General features: G+C 35.3%; 2 protein-coding genes across 2 annotated transcripts; one reads left to right on the top strand and one right to left on the bottom strand.

Annotated features, from left to right (window-relative positions):
- Window positions 1-5,977, top strand: LOC129100988 (C-X-C motif chemokine 11-1). Its single transcript, XM_054610565.1, has 4 exons — window positions 1-100; window positions 782-899; window positions 1,567-1,647; window positions 2,381-5,977. The coding sequence occupies exons 1-4, from the start codon at window positions 34-36 to the stop codon at window positions 2,421-2,423; spliced, it is 309 nt and encodes a 102-aa protein (XP_054466540.1). The 5' UTR covers window positions 1-33; the 3' UTR covers window positions 2,424-5,977.
- A 1,431-nt stretch (window positions 5,978-7,408) lies between these two features.
- cnot6l (CCR4-NOT transcription complex, subunit 6-like) lies at window positions 7,409-23,387 on the bottom strand. Its single transcript, XM_054610564.1, has 12 exons — window positions 23,294-23,387; window positions 18,845-18,966; window positions 17,576-17,762; window positions 16,156-16,241; window positions 15,874-15,963; window positions 15,667-15,735; window positions 15,019-15,176; window positions 12,369-12,523; window positions 11,765-11,916; window positions 10,740-10,967; window positions 9,917-10,119; window positions 7,409-9,105 (listed from the first exon to the last, which is right to left on the bottom strand). The coding sequence occupies exons 2-12, from the start codon at window positions 18,954-18,956 to the stop codon at window positions 8,884-8,886; spliced, it is 1,662 nt and encodes a 553-aa protein (XP_054466539.1). The 5' UTR covers window positions 18,957-18,966; window positions 23,294-23,387; the 3' UTR covers window positions 7,409-8,883.
- Window positions 23,388-25,082: the final 1,695 nt, after the last annotated feature.

The raw sequence follows: 25,082 nt of genomic DNA, 5'->3' as shown, positions 1-25,082 counted from the left end.
CATTGTTGCTGAAAGATCAAAACAACCGCTGAGATGACGACCAAACCACTGCTCCTCCTGGCTGCACTGACTCTCTGCTGCTGCATCTCCTCTCTGCATGGTGAGACATATTTATTTTATATTCAAAACAATTAATGACATGAGGAGGTAGAGTTTTCTTGAAATCTTCTTAACTCTGTTATCTGGTCTGTCCGATAGCTTTTGTCTCAGTTTATTTTTTTTTAATTTGTACAACTTAAGTTAAAGAAACAATGAAGTGTCATCTGCATACAATTATGTTTCACTCATCTTCTATTTAGTGCCCAAATCAATTTAGGCAATTTCTGTTGCTCTAATTTATGTTTATGTTGCTTTAACGCTAGACGAACTAAAGTTAACTAAACAGTGTCGTCTGCATATAAAGATATTTTACTAGCTTAGGCTGGTCAACAGAAAGTGCCTACATTTTCCTTAGGTGCTCTTACAACAGATATTTTACATTTTCTTTTTGATATCCAACAAAAACTACAAAATATACAATTTTATATTTCTGTAATAGTTGAAACTCTCTTTTCTACTCCCTGTGTCTCAAATGTAATGTTCCTATTTTTCTTTGATCTTGTTCTATTTGACCTGATTTCATTCTTTACAAATTATTTTGTCGTTAAACACAACAAATTGCACTTCTATGTATTAAAAACTCTGCTACATAGAGAGGTAAAATTTGTTGACATTTTGAGGCTAAACAAAATCAAAGTAAACTTAATAATTTAACTTTTTTGATTTGTTTTATTTTTCACAGCTTTTTCGCAGGGGCGTTGTATCTGCATACGGACGATCTCCACTCCCGTCCCTTTTAAGACCATCAAGAAGGTTGAGATAATTCCTGTTTCGGGAGGCTGTCGTCGGACTGAAATCATGTGAGTATTCGTGATTGATTCAGAGGCTGCAGGACTGTTTTTTTTAGAAGTCACAATAACAAAATGCGAAAAAGACTTAAATACAAGTAAAAGTCTAATATTAAACTTTTCACCCATCTGAAGTATAGTCAGCAGAATATAGAAGTATCAAAAGTGAAAGTATTTATCTTGCAACAGCCTTTTAGTGTAATTTTGTAGCAAAGTTCAAAATGATAGCCTTCCAGCACCTCTCCAGCTCCAACCTTACCATCTCGCTCTCGGCAAGAAAACAAATAAGCGTATTTGTGAGTGTAGATGCATAACAGCATTGAGTTAACGTACATAAGTTCCATCTCTGCTCTGCTTCGACATCGGATCAATGATGCAGCTTGGATTAGAATACAGATATGAACAGATAAAAGTACTTCTGCACTCAGCGCAAAAGTGAAAGTACTGGAGCAAAAGTACAACGTTGCACAAAAAATGGAAAAATAACTTTATTTATCAACTATTGCTTCAAAATACACATCTTCAGTACTGCACCACTCCCGTAGATGTACCTTATGTACCACTTCTGTTAACTGAACGTTATTTCATTGTAACTCTTTTTGTCTTTTTGTCACACCAATTAAAAATTGTGTTAACTGTTTAATTATATATATTTTTTAACTCTTATCTTTTTCCACAGAATCACCAGGAGGAACGGCTCTAAACTGTGTGTCAACCCGAAGAAGAAGTGGGTCATCGACCTGCTCAGCCAGCTGCAAAGGTAATGACTTTATTTGGTCTTTAGTTCTATCAGTGATTGTTTACCTGTATATCAATATGTTGAACCAAAACAATTCTATTGGACGATATCTCGATACAATAAACAAACTTAAGCTCTCAAATTTCAGGGTATTTTTAACATTTAAAGAAGTCAAAGTTTTTGTGTTTTCTGCCCTATTTTTCCCTAATTCTTTTTGTAAGCACCTTTTAGAAACTTTGAAGAATACAAGCAACATATTTATAGCAGCCAACTCTCCGAATATATCTGTTGATGTAAACAACAGTATATTAACATGTTTTAAGCTATAAAATATCAAAAGAAAAGTAGACACAAGCTTTGTGATTCGGAGGCGCTGTTGTCTTTTATCTCTCAAGTCTTTTTTCTGACATGGAAAAGTTTTTGTTGTCTCGTTTTCTGTCCCTTACAACAAAACTATGAAAAGTCATAATTTTCTCTGCCTTCTGCAATGACAGTGTGTATTTACTGGTATTTCATTGTGTCTTAAGGATGAGATGTATCAAAGGAAGGGCTTCCTCTTGTGTTGGTCATCAGTTAATAAGATAATGGTAATAAAAACTTTACCAGAATTCGTGTAATACTCTATTGGCCGGCTTCGGTTATCATCTCATCCCTGATCACCATGCATACACTTTACTGTGTCCTTTATTGCTTTCTGAATTAGTTATTCACTGCACTTTTGTAACTAATTTTTCTTTTCTTGTTTTGATTACAGTAAAAATGAGAACTCCGCCACTACGTCATCAACTCACTTCTGATCACATTTTGACGTAACAATGGCTTCATTTGAAGTTATCAAGCTGTGAATTAACTGTAGGAGGACTGAGCCGCTGTCCAGCTTTAAACCCATTATTCAAATCTTATGCTATTCCACTTCTTTAATTGACAGTTTTTTCTCAAATTGATTGTCCTTTCCGGTGTTACCCTTTTGGAAAAATGCTAATAATTACACAATACTGTCTTGGTGCTTAAGTACTGACACTTGATATTAATACTCTTTAACGATGCTATTTCAAGTATATAATGTAATATTGGGGGATTAATTATTGCTGTATGGATACTCAGACTCTGAATTATTGTTTTATTGTGAAAAGCCACAAATCTGTTCTGTGAAGTAAAATCGAAGCAAAAAGCAGAAAAGTAGAGAATGTTTCCTGTACATTTGACTCCATAATGTGAAACAAAATGCATTGATTATATGTTTGTAATGGTGACATGTTTGTGTTGTATCCATGACTTCTCTTCTTCATCAATAAAAAAAATCACAGACAAAGAAAATCTTCGAAAAAATGACTTGTTTATTGCCTACAGGAGGTGGAGAGAGGCGGGGCTTCGTGTGGAGAGATGATACTATAAGTGCTGTTGAGCATGTTTGGTTTCAACACATCAACACAGCTGTAGCCTTTGTAGAAGTCCTCCATCCAGTCAAGAAACTCTTTCTATACAAACAAGAGTGTTATAAGAAGCTTCTTAGGGCCTCAAATAACCACTGAGGCTCCAAAAAGAGTCAAATCAAATCACTTATTTAAATGAAAACCTCCTTTACCTCAAATGTTATTTATAATCCCCAAATAGTGTCTCATTGTTTGTTTTTAGCCTTTTCTTTTATTGTTTTGTCCTTTTTCTTTTCCTTGTAAAGCACTTCATAACTTTGGTTCACTTTAACATCTCACTTCCTCGCTCACGTCTGTCAGATTACAAAAATCAGACAGATATCCCGACTTTGAGATGATATTTGGGTCAAACAGCAAAAGAGACTGGGTACTACATATCCCATAATGCAACCCAAGTGTTTTTCATTAGACGCCCCCATGCTTTCTATATTCCTGCTTGTTTCAAATCCAACACCTCCAGTTTTTCACACAGGTACTCTGTTAAAAGACTCTAACATTAAGCTGAGATAACTCTGATGACATCACTATTGCATAATCAGGGTTATTTTTTTATTAAACTTTAGAAATCTCCCTCACGACCCAAAGACAACGTTAACTTTATGTTTAAAATCAGTTCCCCTTTCAGAAAACTTAAATAAAACATTTATTATTATAAAAGATTTCTGAATTCTTGAAACTTTCAACTTATACTTCCAAAATATTATTTCCTAAGAAATAAACTAACAAAAGTAATGTACTGTCTTTCTCTGATTTTAAATGTTTTGATCTGTCATTTATCTAATCTTTAATTCATGCAATCTTTTCTCTTTTTGGGGAGTGAATGGAAGATTTAAAGTTCCCCTTCTCCTTCATGATTTCAGAGCACAAAACTTAATTTCGTCGCCTACAATCTGCAGCTTCAATGCAATCTGTAACCTACATAACTAAAGGTAGAAAAGGACCCACACAAAGGATGGAGCCGTCAGAGGGAAACCACAGTCATCTCTGTAACCTACATCAGACAAACTTCCCCTCGTCCTCCCATATGAGCAGTAGCTCGCGTCCCTGCAGTTTCACACTTGACATTTAATTGTCAGACGCGATGCTCGCTTTGGCTTCCAACAAAAGCAAACGTACGTTCGTCTAAGTTCGGCAGCGCTTCACCACAAAGTCTCTCCTGCCAGCTAAACATCCGCTGACTGCTTCCTCTTGTCTGCGGCGTGAAGGCTGGTTTGGATTGAAAAACCAAAGTGGTGAAGAGCTGCTTTTCTGGAATCTGATAAGAGAAACTTAACTCCGTTGTAACATTTAACAGCTCTTTAAAACTTGCTCTTGAGAACTAAAGTAGCACCGTGTGTTGGTGGCTGCTGGTGGCTGAAGATCCTCGCCAGGTTTCACTTCACATGAATACATCTGCTGAAGGTTTCTGAAAGGCAGCAACTTTGAAATACCTTTTTTTAAAGGAATGCTCCAATGAAATAAAGAGTTATTGTTCCACTATAAAATCCTTGCATTTCCTGTTCATGTCACACTTGAAATTGACAGACACCAATTGCAAGTTTGAAGGAAACAAAGTGAAAGAAAGTTTTCTTTTAATTGTCAAACCAACTGACGGAGGAAGACTTTTGAAAGTGTTTTCACACTGAAGTTGCTGCCTTTCTGCTTTTTGTAGCTCAAATCTCTCATTTTAAAATAGCCTCATTGCAGCAAACGAACCAGTGCATTAACCTGAGGTCCAACAAAGAAGCTTTTGAAAACACTCATGATGCACCGTGCCTTAAAAAGTCTGTATCGACTCAGTTTAAATGTGCATTATCTCATTTGTTTTATCACACTTATTTGGCATTTTGTTGCATTTTTGAATTCCTTTTTCCACATTGTTATTTACAGGTTAATGCACTGAGGAGAAAACATTCACGCAGCATCCTTTAAGTTCACGTTTCCCTATTTGGATGAAGCAACCCGACCTAGTTAGAGGCCGTCAAATTCATCACGTAGAAGCAGATAAAGGACAACAAACCCTTCGTCCAAATGCTAAATGCTTTGTCAGATAATCCTCTTATAATGCGTCTTATTGGCCAAGAAAGGATAAAAACCTCATGAAGTGGTAAAATCAGCCCGAATGAACAATGGAATAAAAAAAAAAAAAAAAGATATTGAACAACAGGATTTTTTACATTCGTGGTCGTGATAATCCTGTGAGAGAAACAGTAACCCTCTCTGCAGAGACAAACGGCAACAAACGAAACCATTTGTCCTCGATGTTACGGATACAAAAAGAACAGAAACCAGTCTGAGGTGAGCAATGGTTCCTCAGCTTCTATTCCTCAGGAGCTGGTTGAGGAAGGACCGGAGGGATGAAAGGGATGAACGGATGGCTGGGTGATGATGGCGCTGGGTTCATCTCTGAGCGTCTTTGTCTCATGGGCAGTGCTGCTGTTGGAGAGATTGTACAAACTAGGCACGTTGTTTGTAGAAAAAGTATGTAAAGGGCGCTCTACAAGGAGAAAGTAAAAAGGGAAAATGCTCATAATAATGGTATTGATGTGGAGAAAAAAGTGTGTGAAGAGGAAAACAAAGTAAAAAGAGAAATAAAAGCCATCAAGACAAACTGCTTTTTTTTTTTTTTAAACCTAGAACATTTATCTTTGTTTTTCCAAAAAAATGGTAATACTGAATTGTACAAAGTACCAATTGAAAGACTGCATGTTGGTTAGAGACAGAAAAAGCCCCTCAGTTCAAAAGCAGAGAGCGGTTCTGTCTGCAGGAGGGGTAAGTGAGACCGGTGGAGGTGGTTTCATCCACATGAGAGATCCGAGTGCACCGGGAAAAGAAAAGAAAAGAATACAACACCAGGTACATCTTCTGATTTGTGAGAAAAATACGCCCCGTATTTGGAGAATGGTACATCCCCCTTTACAGATGTGAAAAAGCGCCCCGTCATCAAAAGGCATTTTATTTTATGTACAGCTGTTGTACAAAAACCAGAAAACAAAAAAACCCTGTGAGGTGAGTTCAGGAGTGAAGTATAGGCCTCAAAATGCTCCCAAAAAAGGTAGACTTCATCAACTCCACCCAAACCAGAGGCGTGGCCGTTAGCATTAGCGTTAGCGTCAAATCATGTGCAAAATGAAGCAAAGCCGATTGTGAGCGCGGTTTAAAGCTGAGGTTACAGGGTGTTCACCACCAACACTATGGCTTCTCTTTGTTAAACGCTTTGACTCGTTTAACTAGTTCAACTTCAAAAACGTCACGGTTTACCAGACACAGATGAGATAGAGTCCCTCTACATGGGCAGGGCTGGGTATCAAACCTCAATATTTTATTTTGTACCAATAAAAAAAAAAGCATCAAAGTAAATAGAAGCTGGCATCGGATATCTGACCAGATTTTTTTAATCTTTTATATAATAATTCTTGAATCAGCTCCTGATTTAAATCAAAAGATCTTTATTTTAGGTAAATAGTTGAATAGCTGACTGTGTTTAGACTCAGAACGTTTCTGTTGTGACGCCTCCTGTTGAAGGTCATACATCTCCACCAAAGACGGATTTTCTCTTTTTAGAATTTAACTGACACCAACTATACAGGAGGAAAAAACTAAATAAGATGAGAGAAAAGTCCCAAATAACAAAGATTCTTCTTGTTTGCTACCCTGTTAATTATCTCACAACGCCAGAAATGGAGCCACTGGTTTAAACTACATTAAATATTTTAGAAATATGGCACCTATTGTAGAAACAAAGAGGGTTTTGTCAGTAAATCAGTATTGATACCCAGTCCTACGGCTGCATTCAATCCCACATTGATTCTCTCTAAAGAGCCTTGCAAATAAAGTGTTTTAACTAAATGTATCTAAACGCTTCTTATGCCTTCTGACAACTCAAAACTTTGACCAGTTCCCAAGTTATTCTCTTTTGGGAACGGAGCAAAAGTGCAGCAGCAGTTTTATCAAAAATGCACCAAGACGTGGGAACCTCGACGACAACAACAACACACATGTATGTAAACACATACGTCACCTGTGCTTTATAAAGGACTTCACAAACCAATAGCTTCCGGTTTGCTTTTTGCTCGTACGACTTCTTGAGTCTGTAGTTTGAGAGGTACTGCTGGATGCATAGCATAGCCCTGAGGTACAACTTACATAAAGGGCTATCGGTTCTAACCACCGGACACAAATAATACAAAGTCCACAGGAATCTGGCGTAACGAGGCTCCGACAACCAATTTCATAACGAGCCTTCGGTAAATACATTCAGCTCCAGGTCACAAATCATTGGCAGATTCTTCTCAGGAGGTTTTATTTTTGTCTCTGGCACCAATAAATAAATATTATATTATTGTGTAAGTCACTCATACTTTGGGGGGGGGGGATTCTTTGGCTAGTCAGGTGACACGATTCTCTTTTAAGACCGTAGGTGTTTGAAAGCACGACTTCAAAAGCTAAAAGTATAAAGCGCATTTTTGATCAATATCAGGGTTTTGTTCATACCTTTAACTATTTATTTAAAGTAAAAGTTACGGGGTTAATTTGGTTGAAATGCCTAATAAATAACATTTAGTCTCAACTGAAATATTTAAATTTCTTCATCATCATCTTGCAGGAAACGTAACGTGTGCATCTTTTAAACTGCAGTGAGCATGAATCGAACGAGATGAACGCAGGTCAAATATTTAGCAGAAGAGAGGTTCAAGACCCGTATTATGGAAGAAACTAAAAAACAAAAATCATCGTAGTGAATGCAGCAGCTCAGTAACGTTCACGCAGCACCATGAGGCGGCTTTCAGCTCGAGATTCGCTGCCTGGCGAGAAGGAAGACGTCAGGTGACGCCTTTAAAACAAACACCAGGCAACAGAATCTAAAAAAGGATGAAAAGTTGAACTTTTACTATCCATCATTTTCCACGTGTAAATCTAAAAGCCCCCGAAAAACAATCATCTATATTATCAGTGTGACATGAGATGATTTCATATATGAAAAAAAAAAACACCAATTTAGTGTAAATAACTACTTTTAAAACGCCCAATCGGTACTTTTTAACCTTAAAAATGACAGGTATTTTTCTCCACATATGATTAAATTAAATATTTCGGTGTTTCACAATTGAAAATATGGACTTTTGTTTACAAAACTGACCGCTGTAAACAAACCTTCTCACGTCCTCGTAAACATCCCCTAACCTCCAGTAGATTTTTAGTGTTTCTCCGTTCATTAAAAATACCTGTCAGTTCATTTGGGAGTGATAGCAGACTCCAGTTTTATGTAGACTGTGACTTTAACACAATTAATATCATGTCGTGTTTCTACTCTAAAAATTTCACGGCTGTCGTGAAATGTCAAAAAACAAACAAACAAAAAAAAAAAAAAAATTAAATTCAGCTAATCTGCTGACGTGTGTAGTTTATCTTTAAAAAGTCAAAGTCGTTAAGGTTTGTTGTTGTAGCAGCAGAATCTACAAGCGATATGTTCTAAAGGCAAAAAAAACAAAACAATCGACATTGGGGGGTTACCATGGCAACTTCATCCCAAGCCCAACATTTGGTATCAAGCCTTTTCAAGGGGGGGAGAAAATATGTCATAAAACAAACATTTACATTGTGCAAAAAAAAAAAAAAAAAAAACACAACAAAGGAGCAACAAACGGGCGAATACTTCACTCCTTTTGGGGGGGGGTCTCAGGGTCGGATGGCGTCCGAGTTTTTTAACATGATCGGTGGACTGTACAGGGTCCTGTATAAAGCTGGAGGGATGGGGGAGGAGGAGGGGGAGAGTGTTTTGTAGGTGAGGCAGGAAGGTGTTGGGCGGTGCTCTCTCTCTCTCTCTCTCTCTCTCAGCGCTGCACTACCTGTGGACCGGCAGGTGCAGCCCGTTGAGGGGGTTGAGCGGGTGGGGCAGGGGAGGTTGCAGCTCCAGCTGGGCCAGCAGGGAGAAGTGGTCCGAGGGGATGTGCGGGTGAGGGCAGCCGGTGATGTTGTTGTCGACGAGCCACTGGCTGTCCAACGGTCCCATCAGGCCCAGGACACTCATGTGGGTCTTTGAGAAGAAGATGTAGTCGATAACGCCCTGAGGACACAAAGAATGCTTGTCAATCCAATGCGGAAGTGTCTTAAAGCTGCATTCTCTCTGCTGTCCATCAGGGGGCGACTCCTCTGGTTGTATAGAAGTCTATGAGAAAATGACTCTACTTCTCTCTTGATTTATTCCCTCAGTAAACATTGTAAACATGAGTTTATGGTCTCAATCTCTAGTTTCAAGTCTTCTTCAATACAGCATGATGTTCATTTAGTAAATGATGCTCCATTTAGAGTCAAACAGACCATAAAGCAGGGGATGCTTTAGGGCGGGGCTACACACTGATTGACAGGTCGACACCAGAGACGTATACGGTTTTGGTTGATTAATTAAATAATTATCTGACATTTGGTATGATCCGAACACAAGAGTTGCAGTGTTTATACCGAAAGTTTGTTTTCAAATGACTTGACTTCATAAATCAGTAAAAGAACCACAGCAGTGGTTTTACATATTTAGCCCTAATTACTATAAAACACATTATTTGCATTATTGCCGACCATTTTAATGTTTTTTTTACACAATTTTAATATATTTTGTTCATTTTGTTCCAGGTATCCGTTGGTTTCCATTCAATTTTTAACAATCTGAAACGTGCTTGAGTGCAATTTGATGAACTGGTCCAAACAGAGTCTCCTTGTTAAAGATTGCTACCTTGCAGAAATGAATGGAGACCAATGGCAGCCTTTGACGGCAGGAAAAACACATCCAAAAGTCTAAACTTGTGCAGCCTGCATTGATGAAATAATAAGCAAAATAGAAACGATAAACTCACAAACAGACACCGGTATGAGGTGTTTACCTTGAAGTCATATGTGTAGTTGGTGTAAGGCATCAGATTGCTGTCGTAGGCGCTCTTCAGATGGAAGTTGTGGGTGACGCTGCCGTCAGAGTTGCCGTTCTTTCCGTTGCAGCTGAAGTTGGTCAGTGCGTCGTTGTAGCGCAGCTCCTTGAAGTCCTTGTGGTTCTCGGCCACTCCTCCGTTGCTCAGGTATTCCACCACACCTGGATCACACGGAAGGAGAACACGTTCATGTAGGAGACGTGTTTGATTTAGTGTTTGTGTGTTATTAACCTTTCAAGCACCAGGTGGTGGTTTTTTTTTTTTTTTACATTTTGTGTTCGAACTTATGGAAGTGACTAAACACAGATATGTATGTATGTATGTATGTATGTATGTATGTATGTATGTATGTATGTATGTATGTATGTATGTATGTGTATATATATAGAAGATAATTTACAGGATTACAGCAGCATAGAGGATAGTGCAAACAAGAGACATAGTAAAAAAAAAAATAAGATCAAAAATAAGTATTATAAATAAGCAAATGAATATATATATATATATATATATATATATATAAACAACATAATACATATATACACACACACATATATACACACATACATATATTTATAAATATATATATTTTAAAATATATATGGGTTTATATATTTATTATATATATATAAAAAATATAAATATATTTATATATAAATCTATCCAACAATGACGCCTGAATACCAACATTCAAAACCTAATGTGCAGCAACATAAATTGAGACAGACATCCAGAGACTGAAACGTTAGCGTTGGTTCCTGAAGGAGAGAGTCAGTCCTACCGGAGTCGGGCAGCGAGTTGAGGTCGGCACAGAGGACGATGGGGATGGAGGACGGGTCGGAGGCGGGGGAACCCGTCGCCACGGAGCCGGAGGCCCTCTCAGCGATGCTCTTCAGCTCCGACAGGAACATCATGGTCTGGACCAGCTTCACGTCCGAGTACTCGGGGTCCCAGTGCATGTGGGCGTTGGCCACCAGGATCAGCTGCCTCTCCTGTGGTGGCTTCATGCCTGGAAACAGAGAAGGAAAAACTGGATTATGCAGACAACAAAAGGAGTGAAAAACTGTGGAATTAAATCAGATTCATCAGGTTTTTAAGAAGATATCTAAAAGGGATTATGAACATGTTAGAAGTTTAAAAATAAGGCCTTGTTAAACCCCCCAAATAAACCCAAACATGGTCTTATTTTAGTTACAGAAATGCCCAAAGCTCTGATGCAACTTTAGAAAACCAGAAAGTGCTTTGTACACTAAAATAAAAGTATAAGAAGGAAGAGAGGGAATAACAGAACGAGTGAAAAAGACTTAACCACAAACAGGGAAGTTAAACTGTCACCTTCAGACACATGGAGTACTGCATTATACTCACTGCAAAGTTTAATGAATCAACTTATAAATACTGACGTTCAAACCACAACAGAACAGATTCATGAACAGCATTTTTAGGATTGTTTATTGTTATTATAAGTTCAGCATTTTGGTTTTTTGCAACCAGTGAACGGAAGTGACCATATTTGGACTGAGGAGGAGTGACGTAGAGACGCCGTATACGTCTCTGGTGTCGACCTGTCAATCAGTGTGTAGCCCCGCCCTAAAGCATCCCCTGCTTTATGGTCTGTTTGACTCTAAATGGAGCATCATTTACTAAATGAACATCATGCTGTATTGAAGAAGACTTGAAACTAGAGATTGAGACCATAAACTCATGTTTACAATGTTTACTGAGGGAATAAATCAAGAGAGAAGTAGAGTCATTTTCTCATAGACTTCTATACAACCAGAGGAGTCGCCCCCTGGTGCTTCTTACCGTCGGAGAACAGGTCGTTGTTGACCTCGAGCAGAACGGCCACCCCGATGTTGTCTTTGGTCATCACTCTGTTCAGCATGACCTCTGAACCCTCAGAGTTGGCCAAGGCCACCTGGTTGAACTCCACAGTGTGTTTCTGGATCAAAGTAAACCTGCAGGAACACAAAGCAGCATTAACATACACGGAGGAGTTTAAACCCTGCTTTATTACACATTACCCTTCAGAACTTCAGAAACAGCTGCTATGTTGATGTTTCTCTTCTTTACTTCAAAAATAACTTTTTCAACAGGAATAAAAACAGTGTGATTCATTTATTTTGAAACTGAAACAGGAAGCTGTTCCTGTTTAAATCTAAGCTTCTGGTTTCTTTGACCAATGACTGCTAGATCCATCTCTTATAATTCAGCTGTTTAGTCCATCTACTAAACTTAACGTCATATATTTGCAAAGAAGATTTTCTAAAAGATAAAAGCATTAACGACTATTTAAAAATATATTTCGATCAAAAAAGGTTCCTATCAAATCAATACAAAAAAAACGTAGAAATACCCAAAGTGTATTTAATAAATCATGTTTTGTGAAGTGTAGAAAATAGAAACTGACTTCTCGGTCTTGAAGAACACAGCGCAGCCGTCCACGTGTTTCCTCTCCTGCTCAGAAACCAGTTTGGCTCGAGACTTCGGGCAGAAGTAGCCGTCGTAGCCGCGTTCCTTTAGCGTTTCTAGAAACATGGTGTAGTACTGCTCCGTCTCCACCTCCTGCAGACACACAGGGAGAGAAATGTCACCTAAACGTCTCAGCTTTAACAACTTTAATATCTCTTTCTTAAGAATATTTATTATAAACAAGGTTCCCGGCATTTATTGTGATGCAAAAAATCAATAACTTCTCCATGACTTTCCATTTCAAAGATGGAGATAATAGTAGTAAGGACCTTTCCATTTTAATATTGTTTTTATAAACAGCTAAATAATGTTAAATCTGGCACAAAAAATGCTATCGTATATTAATATATTGACCAATTTCTGCAATTGTTTGTAAATTCCTGTTTTGCCTCATTTTCTGAACGCCTTGACCTCCAAACAAATGAAAAATGTGTCCAGGTAGCATTTAAGTATTGCTCATTTTTCCAGCAATTTCTTTTATTAAGTCTTATAATATTAAGTTAACTTTCAGTGTGTATCTTAAACCCCTTTTACAAAGAGATTCTGCAATTCTGCCAAAAAAAGATCTTCCATTACGCCAGCTTTGCATTTTGCACCAGACCCAACAGTGTGTGTGATTGTCTTTACCTTTAACTATAAAGTACGTTTCTACGATACTGAATGTTTCCGCTGTATTCCTGATATGGGAAAAATAAACCTACAATGTTTCGTCTCCTCTTTTTTTGTCAACCAAAATAAAGGGATTTTAAAAAGAGTTTTAATCTTTTTTAACTCAATTGTATTCACATCATTTTTCATCAAAAATATTGCAAAAAAAAACTGTTCCCTATGCTGTAATGTTAACCTCTTTATCTACTCAAAGATGACTTGTGGTTGTGTTGGAGGAGATGGTTGGATACTCTGAGTTCAGTCTGATAATTACACCACTGACCAGACTGAACGGCTCAATAAATCATCTCAATCACAAATCACTGACCACTAGAAGACGGTTTGTAGAGACCTTCTTCTCATTTAAATGGTAAATGGTAAACATGGTACACCACAGTCATTTAAAATCACAGCCAGTAAAAAGCAGATAGATTTAAGTGTTGTGTAGTAATGTTTACCCTTTATTTAAGGTTCTGATAGAAAGCCAAACCCTCTTTTTGTGACTCTAAGAAGTTAGTAAACACGTACGAATCCTGTGCCACTGAAATATCTGAACAACTAGAAGTTTTTATGCAGACAATTGTGGTCACAGGAGGACAAATCAGAAATACTTCAGTGATACAGAACATGGTGCATATATCCAGGTTGCCAAGATTTTTTTTTCTAATGAGTTTGGTGATTTCTTAACTTTTCCTCTAGTGCCATCATCTGGTCAAATAAATCTATTAGTCCAACGCTTTGGTTGATGACGAAACACTAATGACATTCCCATCAGCCTCAGCTGCACTTTGTGTTTAGTGCTTTTTAAACTAGAGACATGTTTACACTCGAGCTGTCTCGCCATTTCAAAACACATCGTGACATCGACACCGGTGGTGAAATGTGATCACTGATTACATAAAGATGACTGGAAAACAAATATGACAAGTATTTCTGTCTGTGCAAAGTTGATTGCGAAATGAATGCGACATTTTCAAAACACTTGCAGCAAAGACCTGATAAATAACCAATATGATATGTGGAAAATTAAAGTGTCAGGTACTGCAAATATCACCTCATTGTGTAGAAACATCTATTTGTCCAGATCCTGAGAGCAAACTTAATAAACTGTTTTTTGCCTTTTTTTTTGCCCAAACCGGCTCTTTGTCAGGTAACAAAAATAAAAGTTAGTAGTGACACCTTGTGGGGAGAAGCACATTAACCTTTACTGTGTTACTTTTATTTAACACACAACTTTGTTGCCCAGTTTGATGTTAAACCTGTGCTGAAACTAAGAGTTGATTAAATGTTGATAATAACTTATTGATTATTCATTAAGTCATTTATCAGCATCTCGAATGTGAGGATATTTTAACTGGAATATATTTTAATAGTGGATTGTTGAGCCCTTTTTTATACGTTTCTGAAATGTTACAGAACCAAAAATGTGCTTAAATTTATATTTGATAGATTAATTGCTAAATTAAAATCATATTTATTTACTGCCTGATGAATATGGGCCTACAAGGCTCGAGGGGAAACATTTCAAATTAAATTCATGTGGAGAAGCGCTACCAGGCCGACACAGCAGGTTTGAAAAAGCTTTCGCCCCGTGGATTCTGGTACTTTAACGTGACTTTGACTGGTCTGATGTGCAAAGATGTGGAAGCTGGAACACTTAAAATTAAAATTTACACTTAAAAATGGGTGACAGCACAAAGGATACTAACATTACATCCTCTGTTTCTGTGTGATATTCTGAAGATGCTTCTTACCGTCGGAAACGAAAGAAAGAATTCAATAAATATAAATAAGAAATTATAACAATAGCATTTAACAGAGTCTTCTGAGACGTCTAGTTTTGCTTTGTAGACAAAAACAAAGCCAGCTCTGAGTTGAAAACAAAACAAGGTGCACATGGAGGCGGAGTCTATCTTCCAGCTGAGAGGCTGCCGGTTTACCTGCAGGCTGATGATGTCGGCGTCACAGCTGGTGATCTCCTCCATGATGCCTTTCTTCCGGTACTCCCAGTTCAGGGCCCAGGACGGACAGTAGCCGTAGAGCTGCCGCGTGGCGTACTTGTCGCACAGCACGTTGTAGCACATGACCGTGAACACGGCTGCAGAAGAAACACTCATGATTAATGTTCAGATCCGTGTAGCTCTTATTCTTCAAGTGTTTGCTGACTTTTTTATTATGTTAATGCTGCAGGTTGTTACTTTAAAAAAAAAAAAAAAAGACATACTAGACTAAAACATTTACTAAACTTTTTGCACTTTGGACGTGAATTTCATTAACACCTGATTTTATTTTAAATCTTGTTTCCTTTAGTGTGATATGACAAAAGGAAGCTAAGCTGATTTTTTTTTTTCTCATATCAGAAAGTTTTTAATTCTTGACTCCGTTCAAGGTAAACAGATGTAGGACGACAACCACAACTAAAACACACAAGGGTTATTTTCATATTTTGGAAAAAGAGAACTTTTATATAAAAGTCTTGCCTGTAAATAAATATAGAAAAACCTAGACACACAATGAGACAGACAGTACAATTCATTCTCTCCACGCCAATAGGGAGATGTGACTTATTGTAATCCTGATATATTTACCTGTTGGACTCATTTGGTCTCGCTCTTTCAGAGTGATCCAAGGTCTTTGGGGGAGCTGCTCTGGGTGAACTGCAAACATAGGAGACATGAGAGCAATGACACACCTGCTATGATGCACCTGTGTTGCTCAGGTGTTTACAGTAAACAGGTGGGTAAATATTCCTGAGTTCTAATAAGCAGTCGTGTAGTGAGGTGAGGCTGTTTTACCTGCTAGATTGTCGAGCATGTAGTTCAAAAGCTTCCTGGTTCCGTCCGGCTCCTGGTACAGATTGAGGATGTCCTGGGACAAAGGGTTTCCTGCAAAACAACCATATAATAAATATTAAATATATATAAAAACAAACATCTGACAAGAAGCTTTCAGTTTTTAGTAAAGAAGTAATGACTTGCAGCCAGAATTCATTTGCGTTTGGTGGCTAGAAGTGATGTCCGAAGTTAGAATATATATAATTGGGTTCAAAATAATCGTTATATTTAAAGAAAACTCACCTTTAAGCCCCAAGGTTTGTAACTGGAAAAGCCTCCCAAGTTCATAAGGCAGAACTCGTAAAAGATTGTTGTTTAAAAGCAATTCCCTGCAAGACAAACGGGACAAATGATCAGTGTTTGTGTTTTCTCACTATGCGGTGATTCTTTGTCATTGAGGTATTTTTTACTGATGTCAAAACATCTACAGCGTTCTCCTCTGTTCTCACTTCAATCAGGTCTTCCAGTCATAATGTGTCTCTGCTTGTCATCTTCGTTTTGTGTGTTGAGATGTTGTTTTTTTGTCTTTTCTAAACCCCAGTGGGATTCTTACTCCCACTCACACATTTCATTATCCTCCTCTTTCTTCTGAGTGTTTGATCGCTGTGTTTTCATCCTCTTGTTTTTGATCACTTCTCTTTTTCTGCCACGTAATCCCTTAAATGAATCCCCAGATTGAGACAAATAGACACTGCTTATTCAAGAGAAAGCTCTGTGAAAATGAAGTCATTACAAAGAATCAGTCCTTTGTGTGAACCTCAAACAAGAGGACAAATGTCAGCAGATACACTGAGTGGAAAAAGGATTTGTTTTCTTAAAGAGTTAGACCCTCACTCATTAAATTAATATTTACAAGTTCATTCTGTCCTCTAAGAGATCTCACGTTAATTTGCTTTCAATGTAAGTGATGAGAAACCAAATCTACAATCCTTGTTCATCTGAAGAGAACATGAGGAGAGAGGAGCTGTTTGAGTTAATACAATCAAAAGGATTTACTTTAAAGTGTTTTTGGAGGAGAGTTTCTCTTTTTGTGTTTCAATGCTGGAGGGATTAAAAAAAACAAGAGGGAATTTCCTAATTATAGTTATGACCGTATCCTTTTATGTGTGAGGCTTCTGATCGTCATCTAGCTCGTAACTGAACTGATCACAAGGCGAGTTCTCTTCGACTCGAGTGGCTGCGAATGATCCATAAAATCATACATTTGTTTCTAATAAATGAGTCGGAGCAGCATGTGTCAATGTTGGGAAAACTTTGGCTTCTTTTTTTTCCAAGTTGAGAAAAGTAGAGAAAAAATACAATTAATTAACTGATTATTTCAGTATAAATGTGATGAAAAACCCTGATATAAGCAGTTTTTAATTCATACTATTAGGAAAAAACAGACATCTCCTTTTAGTTGATATATCTAAAGATGGTTTCTCAATTTAATACCAGAAAATGTCACTATTTACCAACAAAAATCTCTACTGCAATGTAAAATGATATACTGTATACTGTGCTTTTATCCATATCTACCGCATCATAGTCAACATTTCTCTAAAGATCTTTAACAAAGCATCATAACAAAGCTTATTTTGAGTATCCTAGTTATATTATCTGTGCATTAATGTCCCTTAAATCCCTAAAAAGTATCTCCCCCCCCCGGACAGGACGGGCCTACCTGAGAGAGACCATGTTGCCCAGCTCGGCAGGCAGGCTGCGGAGCTTATTGGACGACAGGTTCAGGTAGACCAGGTGTGGCAGCTTGGCGATGTCCGGCGGGATGCGGCTCAGGTTGTTGTCGTTGATGTGCAGCGCCGTCAGGTGGGTGAGCGTCCATAAGGAGGTGCTCAGGCTCCTCACCCGTCCTGCAGCGAGACAAACACAGGTAAGAACGGACTGTCTTTAAAGAATCACCTCCAGATGTTGTTAAGAAAACACAGACTTTATATCTAAACCACGAAACAAAACAGACTTCTGTTGAAAAGTGATGATATTGTTTTTTATTCTGTGGGGAATATTCAGTTGTTCCCTTTTGACCTTTTTTCACACCAAAACAAGAACCTGACTATAACAGTTTTAAGGATGGAAAACCTCATGAAACAGTCATCCTGTGACACAAAAACCAGACTGATGCTCTTTGATAAAACAACTGAATCAAACCAGATGAAAGCAAAGAAAACCAAAACCTCCGTCATCTCGCTGATTAACTCATATCTAACATGTATAGTTAAGAGGTTGAATAACAGAAACAGAAACCTGATTTGCATGCTTGTGATCAGCTTTTAACCAAACAAGGAAAGTTTGTTCATGCTCTGTTTCACATTCATTCAGCTGTGAAGTAGGACAAGTTTCATGTGGTTCACAGATCTTCATAATCTCGAATAGGAACCCTTTAACCTCTTGGCAGGAAAACCTCTCTTTGCAGTTAGACTGTATGTATGTATGTATGTATGTATGTATGTATGTATGAATTATTTAATTTTTTTTTTTTCATCTGCTGAATATTTTCTTTATCAATCAATTAATGTTTTTTTCCATGAAATGTGGTAAAATATTTATAAAAATGTCAAAAAACAAAATAAAAGTCACTTAAATGATAAATAGTTTTAAAAAATGTTCTGTTGATTAATCGGCAACACCAGAAATGAGAAACTAGCGCTCAGCTTCAGTTTGCAGGCACACACAAACAGTGTAAACACATTCATAAAGGACAATGAATGTAGTGAGAGTGAGATAATTAAACATAGTAAAGAATAATAAAACAAGCACACAGACAGAGAAAAAACTGTTGAAACTTATTTGATTTGTTGATTCATCTCACTGACTGAAATGAAAACTTTTATACATTTTTAAACGCTTTCTCTTCAAGGCACTGGGGATACTGGACTCAACCTGTAGGAGACCAGTACGAGGCCAACTTTCTTTTTCAATAGTTAGTTAGACTGACCAGAAATCTCGAGCTCGGCCCAGTAAGACTTCTTCCCACTGGCCGCCTCATCCGCTGGCATGATGGTGTAACATCTGCGGGGATCTGGAGGATCATATTTTTCCTTTGGCATACCTGTTAATCTGAAGAACAAAGAAAGAGACACAGATGTTATAAAATAAATGAAGAACCCAAGAAACACTGAGGAGGCAGCTATTCTTACTGCACTAAAAAGAGAAGTAAGAAAATTATGAATACAAATTTAAAAAAGCACACCACATGGCAACTTTAAATAAAGGAAAAAGGGTTTAAAAAAGGCAAAATAATACCATTATAAAGACATGTGAAATAAATATGAATAATTTAAAACAATGCAATATTAAATAAAATAATATTGTTATACATAGGAAGTGATGAAAATAGTAATAAACGTTTGCATTTTGGCGAGAATAAAAAAGATTAAAGATATAAAGTAATAATAATATATTTTGTTGTTAACACAATGACACAGTTTTAACGTTTTAATATTTTTTTTAAAGGGCTGCCACGTTTTGGAAATCAGCTAAACTATGGCTGCAACTAATTATATATTTTGTATTATTGACTCATGGGCCAATTATTTAAGTACTATACACTTATTATAAAGATTAATGGCTGTAAAATGTCATATCGTTTTAATAAAATGTGCATCACAGTTTTCCAGAACCCAAGGCAACGTCTATAAATTGTCCAACCAACAGACATTAAACTTACAGAGCAATAAAACAGACAATATTAGAAAATCCTCACATCTCATTGATGAAACTGGAACCAGATAAAGTTTGGAGTTTTGCCTGATAAATAATTCATACGTTTAAAAACAGCTGCACAACAAATAATAAAACAAAAAAAGTTTCCTGTCCTTGTTGCTGTATATTTAAAAATATACTTTATGTTTTATTTTATTTAAGAAAACTTTATCTGTTCATGTACCATGAAATTAAACTGTTGTTATGATCGGTATAAACATTAATTGTTCATGACAAAGATGTCTCTCCAAGTCTCATTGAATAATGAGCCCCCAAAATTATCCAGCCACCTGCAAAATAATCCCCCAGACATTTAAATATATTAAATAAGAAGTGTCAGCGTTTACCGGCACACGACTGGATGAGAACGCCACAAACCCCCCAACCGAATCTGATCCAGACCACAGAGGAAACACCTGGAGGACAGTTGTGTCACAATAAAAACGGTCCTCCATATGAAGACACTGACGTCATCGTTAGTTTGATTATCAGTATGATGGAGTTCAGCACGTGATGTGATCATCACATCGGTTATTTTACATTCACAAAATCGTCATGTATGTCAATGCGGGAAAAAAAAATCTTATTAAAATTGGGATGATTTGAACTGCATTGTCTGGCTCAATAAATAAATTAAAATAATATAAAACAATGCAATATAAAATAAAAATATATTGTTACTCATGGGAAGTGATAAAAAAAATGAATAAAATTTTGCATTTTGGCAAAAATAAAAAAAGATTTTCTGGTTAGGTATTAATATTATATTTGTCATTTAATTATTTTTTTTAAAGTGGCAGCTATGTTTTGGAAATCAGCAAACTACGGCTGCAAATAAATTACATATTTTTATTATTAATTCATTAGCCAATTATTTTCTTGATTATTATGCTGACTGATGAGGCTGTAAAATATAACATTTAAATAAAAATGTCAATGACAAATTCTCAGAGCCCAAGGCAATATTTTAATTGGTCCAAGACCCACAAATAATATATTTACAGATATATAAAATAGAGAATATCAGCAAATCCTCAAAGCTGGAAAAATGCTCATATTAAAAGTGGGTTTATGATTTGAACCACATCGTCCAGCTCAACAAAACAGAAAAAAACAATAAAAACAATATACAATCCAGAATTAATTAAACCGACTGGATCATGCACATTATTTTCAATTTTGAATTTCAAATAAAGTGTAGCTATATAAACACACACACACACTCACACACACACACCACACACACACACACACACACACACACACACACACACACAAGAAATAAATGACTGGATCATGCACATTTTGGCCTCCAATACAACTGAAATTACTTTCGTTTCTGAATTTCAAATAAAGTGTAGCTGGTCCTGAATCTAATTTGGAAAGTATGTTTGTATGCTGCCTCTAAGCATGTTTATGACATTATAATAAAACATGCATTATTGTTAATAACCCATACTAAAGTAACCAGAAGGTGTGTTTTATACTACCAAAGCAGATACATTAATGTATTTAATCAAGAATATACTACTAAAACAAGTTATATTTATGTAATACAGTAAGTCAAAAGTTTGGACAACCTTCTCAATGGTTTTTCTTTATTTTTTTATCAACATTGTCAAGATTTTCTTAATTATTGTTTAAAAGCAGTATTCAACAAACTATGTCAAAGATACACAGAAGGCATTACATGTGCTCTATTAACATTAAGCATGTTAATGACATTATAATAAAACATGCATTATTGTTAATAACCCATACTAAAGTAACCATAAGGTGTGTTTTCCCAAAGCAGATACATTAATGTATTTAATCAAGAATATACTACTAAATAAGTTATATTTATGTAATACTGTACCATTCAATGGTTTTTCTTTATTTTTTTCTACATTGTAGATTAATATTGAAGACATCCAAACTATGAAGGAACACATATGGAATTATGTGGTAAACAAACAAATGTTTACATATGTTTTATATTTTAGATTCTTCAAAGTAGTTGAATGAGAAGGTGTGTCCAAACTTTTGACTATATATATATATATATATATATATACACACACACACAATCCAGAAATAAATTAGACCGACTATTAACAGCACACACACACACACACACACACACACACACACACACACACACACACACACACACACACACACACACACACACACACACACACACAGGATTGCATAAGTTGTTTACACACTTCTGGGTCACAAGTGAGGGAGGGGGGGGCGGCGGCTCACAAGGCTGTGACAGATAAAAAGATAAACCCTGAATCTGTTGCCATGGGAACCACTTTTAACAAGGCCGGAAATAAATAGATTTTTTGATAAATCATGAACCTGTTGCCATATGAACCACTTTTAGGCGATTGTCTTTTTATTTAATTTAATTTATTTTTTATTTCTTTTGTAATTGGCTAATATGTAACGTGGCTGTGAAAGATTTTTTAAATTTTTTTGATAAATCATGAATCTGTTGCCATATGAACCACTTTTAACATTTTCTTTTTATTTAATTAAATTTAAATATATATATATATATATGGAAAATATATAACGAGGTTGTGACAGATATAATAAATAAATAAAAATCGATTTTTGATAAATCATGAATCTGTTGTCGTGGGAACCACTTTTAACAAGGCGGGATTTTCTTATCATTTAATTTAATTTAATTAATCTTTCTTTTGTAATTGGCTAATATGTAACGTGGCTGTGACAGATACATTTTTTTTTTTAATAAAATCGATTTTTGATAAATCATGAATCTGTTGCCATGGGAACCACTTTTAACAAGGCGGGAGTTTTTTTTTTATTTAATTAAAAATATATATATATTTGAATGGAAAATATGTAACGTGGCTGTAAAAGATAAAAACATTTTTTATAAAATCGATTTTTTGATAAATCATGAATCTGTTGCCATGGGAACCACTTTTAACAAGGCGGGAGTTTCTTATTATTTAATTTAATTTAAATTTTCTTTCTTTTGTAATTGGCTAATATGTAACAAAAGATATATATATATTTTTTTTTTTTAAATCGATTTTTGATAAATCATGAATCTGTTGCCATGGGAACCACTTTTAACAAGGCGGGATTTTCTTTTTATTCAATTTAATTAAAAAAAATATATATATGGAAAATATATAACGAGGCTGTGAAAGATCAAAAAAAATAAAAATAAAAATCGATTTTTTGATAAATCATGAATCTGTTGCCATGGGAACCACTTTTAACAAGGCGGGAGTTTTTTTCTTTTTTTTTTTTTCCGTGAATGTAAAATATGTAACGATGGCAACTGCGGCCGACAGCTGAGTATCCATGATGTCAAAAGTGACACCTGACGAGCACGTGACGTTACATAGATAGGAGAAGGGGGGAGAGGGGGAGATAAAGGGGGAGAGAGGGGGGGGGACCAGCTGTCACACCTGGCACACAGGTAAACACACATCGATCATTTAAAACCGTTGAAAAGTGGGTTTAAACAGGTGTTTACGGAGAGCCGTAAAGCGCGGCGGTGGGGGTCTTGTCGCAAAGCACGACGGTGGGATTGTCGCAAAGCGCGGCGCTGGGTTCTGTTCGGCCGACGGTTCTGTTCGGCGGACGGCACCAACGGTTATTCAAAACGTGCGACTCTAACATCCGGGTACCGAACGGGAGCAGACGTTACCTTCATCCGGAGGAACACGACCTGCAGCGGGACGCGGCGGAGACATGCAGAGACCCGTCCGGAGGAAGAACAACAAACAGGGCTTCCGCTCGTGCACAAGCTCGCCCCTGGCGCCGCGTGCACGCCCCCAGTGTGGAGCGTTTTAATGCTTTTTTTATTTATTTAAATAATGCAATAAAATAAATAAAAATAATTTTTTGTTGTCCCTAATTTTATTGTGAATATTGCTTTTTTTTTTATAATAATGCAATAAAATAATGCAATAAAATAAATAAAAATAATATTTTAAGTTGTTGGAATATTATTGTGAATATTGCTTTTTTTTTTCCTGTGACAAATATTTAAATTTTAATTTAATTTAACTTTTAATATTAAGGAATATTATTCTTAAATTTAAAGCAATTTTATTTTTAAAATGCAATAAAATAAATTAAATGAATATTTTGTTGTCCCTAATTTTAAGGAATATTATTGTATTATATAGAATATATTATATATATATATATATAAGAATATAACTTTTTTTTTTTTTTATATAAATTTTAATATTAAGAAACTAAATTGAAATATCTTATATTTTAAGGAATATTATTGTGAATATTGCTTTTTTTTAACATAAATATTATATATATATATATATATATATATAAGAATATAACTTTTAAAGAATGTTTTATATAACTTTTAATATTAAGAAACTAAATTAAAATATCTTATATTTTAAGGAATATTATTGTGAATATTGCTGTTTTTTTAATTTAAATAATGCAATAAAATAAATAGAAATGAATATTTTGTTGTCCCTAACTTTAAGGAATATTATTGCTTTTTAAAAAAAAAATTTAAATAATGCAATAAAATAAATAGAAATTAATTTTTGTTGTCCCTAATTTTAAGGAATATTATTGTGAATATTGCTGTTTTTTCTTTTTTATTTAAATAATGCAATAAAATAAATAAAAATAATTTTTGTTGTCCCTAATTTTAAGGAATATTATTTTAAGGAATATTATTGTGAATATTGCTGGGTTTGTTTTCCTGTGACAAATTTATTTTAATATTTAATTTAACTTTTATTATTAGGAAACTAAATTGAAATATCTTATATTTCAAGGAATATTATTGTGAATATTGCTTTTTTTTATAATAATGCAATAAAATAATGCAATAAAATAAATGAAAAATAATATTTTGTTGTCCCTAATTTTAAGGAATATTATTGTGAATATTGCTGTTTTTTTCCTGTGACAAATTTATTTTAATATTCAATTTAACTTTTAATATTAGGAAACTAAATTGAAATATCAGTTATAACTATATATAATATACTATAATATTAATGCATATAATGCAATTAAGATTTTTTATAATATATAGAATATATTATATATATATAAGAATATCTTAATCATATTTTTATAATTTTATAATTTCTCCAGTTTCCCAAAATCACTAAAGATTCTACATACTTATTCAGTATATGATGTAGATTTTAACTATTTACTAAAAGTCAAGGTACCTATAGAATGACTTTTTTAAATGGAATATTATTGTGAATATTATTGTTATTTTTTTTTCCTGTGACAAATTTATTTTAATATTTAATTTAACTTTTAATATTAAGAAACTAAATTGAAATATCAGTTTAATATAACATTAAGATGCATATAATGCAATTAAGATTTTTTATAATATATAGAATTATATATATATTATATATATATAAGAATATAACTTTTTTTTATTTTTTTTTATATAACTTTTAATATTAAGAAACTAAATTGAAATA

This window comes from Anoplopoma fimbria, chromosome 13 (genome assembly GCF_027596085.1).
Source record: "Anoplopoma fimbria isolate UVic2021 breed Golden Eagle Sablefish chromosome 13, Afim_UVic_2022, whole genome shotgun sequence".
Taxonomy (NCBI): Eukaryota; Metazoa; Chordata; class Actinopteri; order Perciformes; family Anoplopomatidae; genus Anoplopoma; species Anoplopoma fimbria.
Note: the sequence above shows the minus strand (reverse complement) of the source record. Positions and strands in the feature narration are given on the sequence as shown.

Bases quoted from the DNA above. Each gene is read 5' to 3' on its own strand.
- LOC129100988 (XM_054610565.1), top strand. From the start codon at position 34: ATGACGACCAAACCACTGCTCCTCCTGGCTGCACTGACTCTCTGCTGC. The intron at 900-1,566 runs GTGAGTATTCGT...CTTTTTCCACAG, and splicing joins TGTCGTCGGACTGAAATCAT to AATCACCAGGAGGAACGGCT. The intron at 1,648-2,380 runs GTAATGACTTTA...TTTTGATTACAG, and splicing joins CTGCTCAGCCAGCTGCAAAG to TAAAAATGAGAACTCCGCCA.
- cnot6l (XM_054610564.1), bottom strand. From the start codon at position 18,956: ATGCCAAAGGAAAAATATGATCCTCCAGATCCCCGCAGATGTTACACC. The intron at 15,964-16,155 runs GTGAGTTTTCTT...GTTGTTTTGCAG, and splicing joins ACAAACCTTGGGGCTTAAAG to GAAACCCTTTGTCCCAGGAC. The intron at 10,120-10,739 runs GTAGGACTGACT...CGTGTGATCCAG, and splicing joins CAACTCGCTGCCCGACTCCG to GTGTGGTGGAATACCTGAGC.